The sequence below is a fragment of the Protomyctophum bolini genome (genome assembly GCF_963924005.1).
Source record: "Protomyctophum bolini genome assembly, chromosome: 23".
Taxonomy (NCBI): domain Eukaryota; kingdom Metazoa; phylum Chordata; class Actinopteri; order Myctophiformes; family Myctophidae; genus Protomyctophum; species Protomyctophum bolini.
In genome coordinates this window covers 24,784,907-24,798,455 of record NC_137884.1, presented here as the reverse complement: position 1 = coordinate 24,798,455, position 13,549 = coordinate 24,784,907, and the positions used below count along the sequence as shown (strand labels likewise).

At 41.8% G+C, this 13,549-nt stretch overlaps 1 protein-coding gene across 1 annotated transcript in view; it reads left to right on the top strand.

Annotated features, from left to right (window-relative positions):
• LOC308310846 (SLIT-ROBO Rho GTPase-activating protein 1-like) overlaps nucleotides 1-13,549 on the top strand; it is a gene marked incomplete at both ends in the record, with an annotated part of 63,697 nt that overhangs the window by 17,165 nt on the left and 32,983 nt on the right. The window contains 2 exons of the mRNA XM_080757295.1: nucleotides 10,069-10,264; nucleotides 11,169-11,223. Of these exons, the coding sequence (XP_080613421.1) occupies nucleotides 10,069-10,264; nucleotides 11,169-11,223 (251 nt within the window). The remainder of the gene's footprint in view (nucleotides 1-10,068; nucleotides 10,265-11,168; nucleotides 11,224-13,549) is intronic.

The window sequence follows — 13,549 nt, the reverse complement described above, 5'->3', positions numbered from 1 at the left end:
AAACACCAAAAATAATACAAGACAGACAATAACCCAAACACCTAGTACCACATGAAGCATGCAAAATTCAAAGACACAACACAAAACACAAAAAATAATACAAGATTTACAATACCCAACCCCATTTGGACAACATGAAACATAAAAAATTCAAAGATCCCAACACAAAACACCAAAAATAATACAAGACAGACAATAACCCAAACACCTAGTACCACATGAAGCATGCAAAATTCAAAGACACAACACAAAACACAAAAAATAATACAAGATTTACAATACCCAACCCATTTGGACAACATGAAACATAAAAAATTCAAAGATCCCAACACAAAACACCAAAAATAATACAAGACAGACAATAACCCAAACACCTAGTACCACATGCAGCATGCAAAATTCAAAGACACAACACAAAACACCAAAAATAATACAAGATTTACAATACCCAACCCCATTTGGACAACATGAAACATAAAAAATTCAAAGATCCCAACACAAAACACCAAAAATAATACAAGACAGACAATAACCCAAACACCTAGTACCACATGAAGCATGCAAAATTCAAAGACACAACACAAAACACAAAAAAAATAATACAAGATTTACAATACCCAACCCATTTGGACAACATGAAACATAAAAAATTCAAAGATCCCAACACAAAACACCAAAAATAATACAAGACAGACAATAACCCAAACACCTAGTACCACATGAAGCATGCAAAATTCAAAGACACAACCCAAAACACCAAAAATAATACAAGATTTACAATACCCAACCCCATTTGGACAACATGAACCATAAAAAATTCAAAGATCCCAACACAAAACACCAAAAATAATACAAGACAGACAATAACCCAAACACCTAGTAACACATGAAGCATGCAAAATTCAAAGACACAACACAAAACACAAAAAATAATACAAGATTTACAACACCCAACCCCATTTGGACAACATGAAACATAAAAAATTCAAAGATCCCAACACAAAACACCAAAAATAATACAATACAGACAATAACCCAAACCTAGTACCACATGAAGCATGCAAAATTCAAAGACACAACACAAAACACAAAAAATAATACAAGATTTACAATACCCAACCCCATTTGGACAACATGAAACATAAAAAATTCAAAGATCCCAACACAAAACACCAAAAATAATACAAGACAGACAATAACCCAAACACCTAGTACCACATGTAGCATGCAAAAATCAAAGACACAACACAAAAACACAAAAAATAATACAAGATTTACAATACCCAACCCCTTTGGACAACATGAAACATAAAAAATTCAAAGATCCCAACACAAAACACCAAAAATAATACAAGACAGACAATAACCCAAACACCTAGTACCACATGAAGCATGCAAAATTCAAAGACACAACACAAAACACAAAAAATAATACAAGATTTACAATACCCCACCCCATTTGGACAACATGAAACATAAAAAATTCAAAGATCCCAACACAAAACACCAAAAATAATACAAGACAGACAATAACCCAAACACCTAGTACCACATGAAGCATGCAAAATTCAAAGACACAACACAAAACACAAAAAATAATACAAGATTTACAATACCCAACCCCATTTGGACAACATGAAACATAAAAAAATTCAAAGACCCCAACACAAAACACCAAAAATAATACAAGACAGACAATAACCCAAACACCTAGTACCACATGAAGCATGCAAAATTCAAAGACACAACACAAAACACAAAAAATAATACAAGATTTACAATACCCAACCCATTTGGACAACATGAAACATAAAAAATTCAAAGATCCCAACACAAAACACCAAAAAATAATACAAGACAGACAATAACCCAAACACCTAGTACCACATGAAGCATGCAAAATTCAAAGACCCCAACACAAAACACAAAAAAAATAATACAAGATTTACAATACCCAACCCCATTTGGTCAACATGAAACATAAAAAATTCAAAGATCCCAACACAAAACACCAAAAATAATACAAGACAGACAATAACCCAAACACCTAGTACCACATGAAGCATGCAAAATTCAAAGACACAACCCAAAACACCAAAAATAATACAAGATTTACAATACCCAACCCCATTTGGACAACATGAAACATAAAAAATTCAAAGATCCCAACACAAAACACCAAAAATAACACAAGACAGACAATAACCCAAACACCTAGTACCACATGAAGCATGCATAAATTCAAAGACACAACACAAAACACAAAAAACAATACAAGATTTACAATACCCAACCCCATTTGGACAACATGAAACATAAAAAATTCAAAGATCCCAACACAAAACACCAAAAATAACACAAGACAGACAATAACCCAAACACCTAGTACCACATGAAGCATGCAAAAATTCAAAGACACAACACAAAACACAAAAAACAATACAAGATTTACAATACCCAACCCCATTTGGACAACATGAAACATAAAAAATTCAAAGATCCCAACACAAAACACCAAAAATAATACAAGACAGACAATAACCCAAACACCTAGTACCACATGAAGCATGCAAAATTCAAAGACACAACACAAAACACAAAAAATAATACAAGATTTACAATACCCAACCCCATTTGGCCAACATGAAACATAAAAAATTCAAAGATCCCAACACAAAACACCAAAAATAATACAAGACAGACAATAACCCAAACACCTAGTACCACATGAAGCATGCAAAATTCAAAGACACAACACAAAACACAAAAAATAATACAAGATTTACAATACCCAACCCCATCTGGACAACATGAAACATAAAAAATTCAAAGATCCCAACACAAAACACCAAAAATAATACAAGACAGACAATAACCCCAAACACCTAGTACCACATGAAGCATGCAAAATTCAAAGACACAACACAAAACACAAAAAATAATACAAGATTTACAATACCCAACCCATTTGGACAACATGAAACATAAAAAATTCAAAGATCCCAACACAAAACACCAAAAATAATACAAGACAGACAATAACCCAAACACCTAGTACCACATGAAGCATGCAAAATTCAAAGACACAACACAAAACACAAAAAATAATACAAGATTTACAATACCCAACCCATTTGGACAACATGAAACATAAAAAATTCAAAGATCCCAACACAAAACACCAAAAATAATACAAGACAGACAATAACCCAAACACCTAGTACCACATGAAGCATGCAAAATTCAAAGACACAACACAAAACACAAAAATAATACAAGATATACAATACCCAACCCCATTAGGACAACATGAACCATAAAAATTCAAAGTCACAACACAAAACACCAAAAATAATACAAGACAGACAATAACCCCAACACATTAGTACCACATGAAGCATACAATATTCAAAGACACAACACAAAACACCAAAAATAATACAAGACAGACAATAAACCATACACCTTAGGACACCATGAAACATAAAAATTCAAAACACAAAAAATTGAAAAGTATAGAGTTAAAGATCTATAAGGAGACTATTTGGTTACCAACTCTCCATGATTTAGCTGGGGAGGGTCACCTGAACCCTCTCAAAGACCATCGGTAGCCCACAGACCATTGCTTGAAAACATTTCCCTAGGTGACTGAAATCACATCAGGGCATAAATGGTATTGCAGTTGTAGATATATTTATAGAAATTGACCACTAGGGGGATATCCTTGACTTACACAATAATTACATTCAAGGACCACTGGTGGTCCCCAGACCAATGATTGAAAAACATTTCCCTAGATGACTGAGATCACATCAGGGCATAAATGGTATTGCAGTGTAAATATTTATATAGATATTGACCACTAGGTGGAATCACACACCCACTGTCAATGTATGTAAGGAATTTAAATACTACCTTGATTAATTTATGCATACAATTCACTTCAAAGATAAGGACCCCCACCTTTGTGATTATCTAATTTGCATGTCTGGCACCTGGTTAGAGCCCACCCCACCCCCTTGTTTATCTAACTTGCACCTGTTTAGATACCACCCCCCCACCTCACCCCCCCGCTTCATTTAATTTGCATGTCTGGCACCTAGCATTCCACAAAGAGGGGGGTGCCCATCCCCCCACCACACCCCCTCGCTTCATTTAATTTGCATGTCGCACCTGGCCCATGGTTAGAGCCCATCCCCCCTTAAGACAGTGACCCCCCTGCCCTAAATAAATATTGCCTGAGGTTAGCGACCATCCCCCCACCTTAACCCCAGTGACAAAATTTACATGTTGGGGACATGGCAAATGGTGACGCAGGGACCATACATCATGCATTTTATAAATAACCTATTATTAGTTTTTTATTATTATTTAATTATAAACTATTATATGCTAATTATATTTATGGATATTTATATTTATGGATATTTATTATTTATGATTATGCTAATTATATCTATGGAATTCAAGGAATGTCGAGAATTTTAATTACTCATTTGCATAATTTATGCATTAAATTGCTCACTAGCGCCACTAGTGGTCAGAATTGGTAGTGATCCCCCACACTATTATACTACTGAGGAGAGGAGAGGAGGGGAGGGCATTTGCATTTCTTTCACCATGTAGTAAAAGTAAATGCTGCATCCGTGGTCTGGAGAGGGCTGCTGTTTTACAGACGGGTAAAAGGGCAGGGGCTGAAGCCCCCTTTGATGTCTATGTGGTTCACGTCTCTGCTCGGTATGGCTGTATAGCAGCAATAGTTTAGCCACCATAGACTTGTTCTATTTTTTTTTAGAACGAGAGTTGTAAGATTTGTCTTAAACACACGATTATAATGTTATATCAATTTAAGCCTGAAATAGGACTCTGTGATGTGGTTAACCACCTAAACCTTGGACTCCGTTGCCCATGAAGGGCTCCTATAGTTTTCCTTCCTAATGCTTTCACTCCACACTTCATCTCTTCATCTCCAAGCTCACAGCACGCCACATTGCGACGCGCTGTGAGCTTGGAGATCTGCTGTTTTATGTGGAACTGTAGAAAGAAGGGGACACTATAGGGTTCAGTGGAGTCAGTGCAGTATTGGCACTTCAGATGATCTGGAGTCTGGACTAATACCATCGAGGAGGTCCAGACCTCCAGCTCAGAGGGGGAACTATCCTCTCCCCAAGGACCCCTGGGGGACCCCTGTGGACCCTCAGGGGTCCTTGGTTCCCCTCCAGCACGGTGGGGGAACTATCCTCTCCCCAAGGACCCCCTGTGGACCCCTGGGGACCCCCAGGGGTTCACCTCAGCGATGCTTGACATTCGGTGACCTTCAGCCTCGGGTTTGGTGCAGTGTTGTTTTTGGCAGCAAATTTCTATTCTAGTTTTCATTTATTTTTATTTTTAGAATGTTTTAGCGTTAGTCGACTAAAATGTATTTTGGCGGACCTTGATGCCATCGTAATGGATGATTTTACACTTGCTGAAAATAAATGACACAGCGTCACAGCGTGAAGCGTTGTGAGCTTGTAGATCTGCTATATTTTCAGCATGCAACCAAAATGTAAAATGACTTCTACTGGATCTCTTGTCCACTATAGTCCCTTTCCTGACATTTTAGTCTAGTTTTTATTTGTAGACGAAATTGTCAGCATATTTAGTCTTTAGTTTTAGTCGTCGTGGCTTTAATTGGTTTCATGTAGATTTCGTCAGTGAAAGAAGGTATATGTAGTCGACGGAACATTTTTCGTCATACTTTTAGTCGATGAAATGAACCCTGCTGTCGTGCTGCCTATCCTAACCTAACCTAACCTAACCTAACCTATACCTTACCTAACCTAACCTATAACCTAACCTAACCTAACCTATACCTAACCTATACCTTACCTAACCTAACCTAACCTATACCTTAACCACAACCGTCAACCACACATTTTTGCATTTCTCAAGTGAACGACACAGATGATGATCCGCCGTTCACACAACGCCGGCCGCAACGCATCGATTTAAGGGCAGATGAGTAGATTTTTACGAAAACGAATCGATTCCGTGGCAGCGCTGGATTAGATGCTCTGCATATTGTTCCTTTCTGCTGGCCGTGCAGGGTGTGTGTTTGTGCCGAGCGCCTATATAGATCTCCCTCCATCTAAAGGAATAGGGTTGAGTGTGTTAGACTATAGCTGGGGTGTTGCGAGGACACGGACGGGTGGTTCTGGGAAAGAGATTCTTTTCCCCACTGACACTCAGTATAGTATAAAAGATACCAGCAGATAATAACCTTCACTTTGAATTCATTCTACTGATCCAAGGCAAGGCAATGACAATGTTCTCCTGTATAAAACACCATATACTCACTTAATGCTCTTTCCCTGTCCTCCTATCTCTCTCTCTCTCTCTCTCTCTCTCTCTCTCTCTCTCTCTCTCTCTCTCTCTCTCTCTCTCTCTCTCTCTCCTCCCTCTATCTTTCTATCTCTCATTCTGTTCACCCCCCCACCCCCCTCTTCCTTTAATCTCTTATAATTACTGATGTGTATTTGTCTCCAAGGAGTCACCTTGGAAAACATCCCTTCTTGACCGACATAATGAGAAACAACACAGGGTGGAATGCTCCGCGCTGACCCCTTTTGGTGTTTTAAGCATTATGTTACACTTTGGCTGTTGAAAAATAGCAGATCTACAAGCTCGTATAGCGAGTGCGAGTGCCGCGCTATACGAGCTTGCAGGTCTGCTGTTTTTGAAGAATCGTGAAAACGTGGTGCAAATCTTTGAATATATATATATTCTTTCAGAGGTTTTTAACTCAAATCTTTGCTTCTGGGAGGGGGGGGGGGGGGGGGGAGGGGTCCCTGGAACAACAAACTTTCAGATGGGGGTCCGCCGCCAAATACAGATCATTCTGGGGGTCCTTGACGTGAACAAGTTTGAGAACGTCTGACACAGAAACATGAGGTTTATCAGAAAACTGTTTTTGTAGAATCGTCCTCACCCATTTTTAGAGAGAGAGAGAGAGAGAGAGAGAGACACAGAGTCAGCATGGACTCACGCTCCAGTGATTGTTGTGTTTGAGTCCTGGCTCTACTGACACTCTGACGCTGCTGAAGAACACACACACACACACACACACACACACACACACGCACACGCACAATACTGAACTAACCCCCAGACCCTTCCTTCCTTCCTTCCTTTCTTCCTTCCTTCCTTCCTCTCCCTCGTTTTTCTGCCCCCTCTTCTTCATCTTCTCCTCCGTTTCTCTCTCTCTGTCCCTACAACACGCACACACACACACACACACACACACACACACACACACACACACACACACACACAGCAACCCCTGGGGGACCCTATCCACTCCACTACCTGTTGTCTAGGCAACCACACACTGTGTGTGTGTGTGTGTGTGTGAAGTACCACGTGATGAGGAAGGTGAAGACGAGAACTCAGATCTGCCGCATCGACATGCACGCACGCACGCACGCATGCACGAGCAGAGACACAAACACGTACACACAACGAGCAGAGACACAAACACGTACACACAACGAGCAGAGACACAAACACGTACACACAACGAGCAGAGACACAAACACGTACACACAACGAGCAGAGACACAAACACGTACACACAACGAGCAGAGACACAAACACGTACACACAACGAGCAGAGACACAAACACGTACACACAAGTCACGTAATTCCATCAATATGATTCATACAGACCCCCCATAGCTTATACCACCAGGGCATCAGCAAGTATTTGCAACTCCCCCATTATGGAATTGTGCGTGCGCGCGCGCATGCATGCGTGCGTGAGTGTGCGTGTGTTTCACTTTCATTCGTGGTGTGTTTGTTGCCATTGGGAGCTTTCAAAATGGCTGCTATCTCTGTCAGGTTTTATAGACTAGACACTGAAAGTACAGCACAGACTGTACAATAACTGCACAACATATACAAGACTCACAACAGCAGAATGATACAGTAACGTCATACATTAGTCATCATAAAGACTTTGGTTGTAAGCCATGGAATTTAGTAGTGTGTGTGCGTGCGTGCGTGCGTGCGTGTGCGTCATCACATTCACAAACCCATTTAGGCCTGACGTCGAAATTGAATTAAGTGATTCTATTAGTTTTAGTATGATCTGTGTGATAACCCAAACATATCTGCTGTGGCTCAGGAGGTAGAGCAGGTCGTCCACTGATCCCTGGGTCGGCGGCCTCCAATGAGACGCTGAACCCCACACTGTCAGTGTGTGAATGTGGGAAGTGAGGACGCTGGCGTCGACTGTTCGCCGCTTCACCTCCCAATGTATGAATGAATGAACCGTCACCTCCCAATGTATGAATGAATGAACCGTCACCTCCCAATGTATGAATGAAAGAACCTTCACCTCCCAATGTATGAATGAATGAACCGTCACCTCCCAATGTATGAATGAATGAACCTTCACCTCCCAATGTATGAATGAACCGTTGTAAAGCATTGAGCACTTAAAAAATCGCTATAAAAATGCAATTCATTATATTTACGTTGTTGTGGTTGATGAAGAAGAGTCCAGGGAAGTGTATGTATCTGAGATAGCACCGCCTTTCACCGTAGCCTAGAGGAAGCCTTTATGACCACGGTTATTAAATGACCTCAGCCTAGATGAAGCCTTTATGACCACGGTTATTAAATGACCTCAGCCTAGAGGAAGCCTTTATGACGACGGTTATTAAATACCAACAACTCCTACATACTATGTCAGAGTTGGGGTTAAAGATGGAGTGCCGTGATTTTTTTTCCACCCTAAAACCTGATCATCAGGTCTTATTGTTATTTAAGGAGGTATATTTTTTTCAAAAAGGTGTACAGTATTTGTTAAAATGTTGTTTTTATGTGGACACGCCCACCAGTTCATTAAGTATGCCTGGTTTGCCTGCATGGTGGGTGGTGATGGGTGGTGATCCACCTGAACTGAAGCCGCACACACAGCTGTAGTTGTATGATAAAGGGGGAGGGGTTAGGGGAGGGGCTGATGGTGTGATGTCACTATATTACTGTTTACTTCATTGGCCCGTTTGACTGTCAAGGGTTCAGCCTCCAGGTAGAAACCCTAAATGCAAAGTTAATACACCCTTGCACATAAAAACGACCCCCAGGGTGTCTAATGAAGTACTGTCACCCCATAGACACATGAAAAACTGGAAAAATCGTGGCACTCCATATTTATTATTATTATTATTTGGGCACTGGTCTGGTGGTGCAGACTATTTGTTTTAATATTTGGCAGCCTGGGACATACAGTACTGAACCCCCGGGCCGGTTGTTGGAGGGCTTCAACAACTTGGGATGGCCAAAAAGGGCTGGCAAAATATTGTGCTGTCTCTGCTATGATTGTCAGCCGACCCTGTATGGCGGAGACGCTGCTGTACACATGACTAACTGACGGAGTGGCGTGTCTGTAATTGTATCATGAAAACGTACAGTATGCCATGATGTTGTGTGAATGTACCCCCATGCATCTATACTGTGTCCCTGGATGTATATGTTTCTCTTTCATGTGGACATAAATACATGGTGTGTGCGTGGGTGTGTGTGTGTGCGTGTGTGTGTGCGTGTGTGTGTGTGTGTGTGTGTGTGTGTGTGTGTGTGCTTGTGCGTGTGTGCGGCGGTGGCTGGATGGTAACCTCAAGGTTTCCCATTCGAACCCCAGAGTTAGTGTGGAAGTGTCCTTGAGCAATACACTGAACCCCTGATTGCTCCTGATGTGCAGGTTGGTGCCTTGCATGGTTTCCTCCACCGTGTGTGTGTGTGTGTGTGTGTGTGTGTGTGTGTGTGTAATGCACAATCTATGTAAAAGTGTGTGAATGTGTGTGTGAATGTAATGCACAATCTACGTAAAGGTGTGTGAATGTAATGCACAATTTACGTAAAGGTGTGTGAATGTAATGCACAATCTACGTAAAGGTGTGTGAATGGGTGAATGTAATGCACAATATATGTAAATGTGTGTGCGTGCTCGTGTGTGTGTGTGTGTGTGTGTGTGTGTGTGTGTGTGTGTGTGTGTACTGTATGCGTGCGTGTGTGTGCGTTTGTAGATGTGCGGGTGCAGCTGGTGGAGCAGCAGCGCTGTCTTGAGCAGCAGACGGAGATGAGAGTCCAGCTGCTCCAGGACCTCCAGGACTTCTTCCGGAAGAAGGCGGAGATCGAGACGGAGTATTCCAGAAACCTGGAGAAGCTGGCGGAGAGGTTCATGGCCAAGACGCGCAGTACCAAGGACCACCAGCAGTACAAGTACGCCCCAAAATGTCGCAACACACCATTTAGCTTCAACCCATTCGTTTTAACTAAGCATTATGTTATACTTTACAGTAGCTATTGAAAAATAGCAGACCTACAAGCTCGTAGCGCGCCACCGAGTGGCGCGCTACGAGCTTGTAGGTCTGCTATTTTTAAAAAATCATGAAAATGTGGCACAAATCTTTGAATGTATATTCTTTCAGAAGGCTTTTTATTTATTTCGACATGAGGCCTAAAATGGGTTAATAGTCCTTTTTAAAATCTCTGCGTATAAAATATAGCTATATAACTCATCGAATCTCTTAGGTTACATCAATATTGTTCTTAGAAAATAGTTGGTTTGTGTCTAAATTAAGATTATAAAGATCGCTTTGGGGCTTTTTGACGGCCAGAGACATTCTCATCCATTCTTTCTAGAGTTAACCATTTTTTTTTTAGAAACGCTAACTCCTCCCACAGTTTGGACAGCACACGCTGTTTAATTGATATTAATTAATTACTGAATTAGTTTCACCCATTCTTGCTTACTGTAAATCACTCTGGATTAAGAACGTCTTATAAGTGTGTGTGCGCGTGCATGCGCGTGTGTGTGTGTGTGTGTGTGTGTGTGCGTGCGTGCAAACATAATTTGCTGGAATTACTGCCTCCACTAAATGCTATAGTATAATTGTGTGTGTGTGTCTGTAGAGGGTTGTATAATTGGCTTTAATTGGACATGTTGTTGCGTTGTTGGTGTGGGCTGGTTTAAGGGGGTGTGCAAATGGGCATGGTTGTAAGCTGCTGTCTCTAGTGTGTGCGTGCGTGCGTGCGTGTGTGTGTGTGTGTGTGTGTGTGCGTGTGCGCGCCTGCGTGTGCGTGTGCGGTATGTAGTTAAACCCTTTTCCCGTCTCGTTCACAGGAAGGATCAGAACTTGCTGTCTCCGGTGAACTGCTGGTACTTACTGCTGAACCAGGTAGAGTTACAGTGAACTGGTACTTACTGCTGAACCAGGTAGAGTTACAGTGAACTGGTACTTACTGCTGAACCAGGTAGAGTTACGGTGAACTGGTACTTACTGCTGAACCAGGTAGAGTTACAGTGAACTGGTACTTACTGCTGAACCAGGTAGAGTTACAGTGAACTGGTACTTACTTACTGCTGAACCAGGTAGAGTTACAGTGAACTGGTACTTACTGCTGAACCAGGTAGAGTTACAGTGAACTGGTACTTACTGCTGAACCAGGTAGAGTTACAGTGAACTGGTACTTATACTGCTGAACCAGGTAGAGTTACAGTGAACTGGTACTTACTTACTGCTGAACCAGGTAGAGTTACAGTGAACTGGTACTTACTGCTGAACCAGGTAGAGTTACAGTGAACTGGTACTTACTGCTGAACCAGGTAGAGTTACAGTGAACTGGTACTTACCGCTGAACCAGGTAGAGTTACAGTGAACTGGTACTTACTGCTGAACCAGGTAGAGTTACAGTGAACTGGTACTTACTGCTGAACCAGGTAGAGTTACAGTGAACTGGTACTTATACTGCTGAACCAGGTAGAGTTACAGTGAACTGGTACTTACCGCTGAACCAGGTAGAGTTACAGTGAACTGGTACTTACTGCTGAACCAGGTAGAGTTACAGTGAACTGGTACTTACTGCTGAACCATGTAGAGTTACAGTGAACTGGTACTTACTGCTGAACCAGGTAGAGTTACAGTGAACTGGTACTTACCGCTGAACCAGGTAGAGTTACAGTGAACTGGTACTTACTTACTGCTGAACCAGGTAGAGTTACAGTGAACTGCTGGTACTTACTGCTGAACCAGGTAGAGTTACAGTGAACTGGTACTTATACTGCTGAACCAGGTAGAGTTACAGTGAACTGGTACTTACTGCTGAACCAGGTAGAGTTACAGTGAACTGGTACTTACTGCTGAACCAGGTAGAGTTACAGTGAACTGGTACTTACCGCTGAACCAGGTAGAGTTACAGTGAACTGGTACTTACTGCTGAACCAGGTAGAGTTACAGTGAACTGGTACTTACTGCTGAACCAGGTAGAGTTACAGTGAACTGGTACTTACTGCTGAACCAGGTAGAGTTACAGTGAACTGGTACTTATACTGCTGAACCAGGTAGAGTTACGGTGAACTGGTACTTACTGCTGAACCAGGTAGAGTTACGGTGAACTGGTACTTACTGCTGAACCAGGTAGAGTTACAGTGAACTGGTACTTACTGCTGAACCAGGTAGAGTTACAGTGAACTGGTACTTACTGCTGAACCAGGTAGAGTTACGGTGAACTGGTACTTACTGCTGAACCAGGTAGAGTTACGGTGAACTGGTACTTACTGCTGAACCAGGTAGAGTTACAGTGAACTGGTACTTACTGCTGAACCAGGTAGAGTTACAGTGAACTGGTACTTACTGCTGAACCAGGTAGAGTTACAGTGAACTGGTACTTACTGCTGAACCAGGTAGAGTTACGGTGAACTGGTACTTACCGCTGAACCAGGTAGAGTTACGGTGAACTGGTACTTACTGCTGAACCAGGTAGAGTTACAGTGAACTGGTACTTACCGCTGAACCAGGTAGAGTTACAGTGAACTGGTACTTACTGCTGAACCAGGTAGAGTTACAGTGAACTGGTACTTACTGCTGAACCAGGTAGAGTTACAGTGAACTGGTACTTACCGCTGAACCAGGTAGAGTTACAGTGAACTGGTACTTACTGCTGAACCAGGTAGAGTTACAGTGAACTGGTACTTACTGCTGAACCAGGTAGAGTTACAGTGAACTGGTACTTACCGCTGAACCAGGTAGAGTTACAGTGAACTGGTACTTACTGCTGAACCAGGTGGAGTTACAGTGAACTGGTACTTACTGCTGAACCAGAGTTACAGTGAACTGGTACTTACTGCTGAACCAGGTAGAGTTACAGTGAACTGGTACTTATACTGCTGAACCAGGTAGAGTTACAGTGAACTGGTACTTACTGCTGAACCAGGTAGAGTTACGGTGAACTGGTACTTACCGCTGAACCAGGTAGAGTTACAGTGAACTGGTACTTACCGCTGAACCAGGTAGAGTTACAGTGAACTGGTACTTACTGCTGAACCAGGTAGAGTTACGGTGAACTGGTACTTACCGCTGAACCAGGTAGAGTTACGGTGAACTGATACTTACTGTTGAACCAGGTAGAGTTACAGTGAACTGGTACTTACTGCTGAACCAGGTAGAGTTACAGTGAACTGGTACTTACTGCTGAACCAGGTAGAGTTACAGTGAACTGGTACTT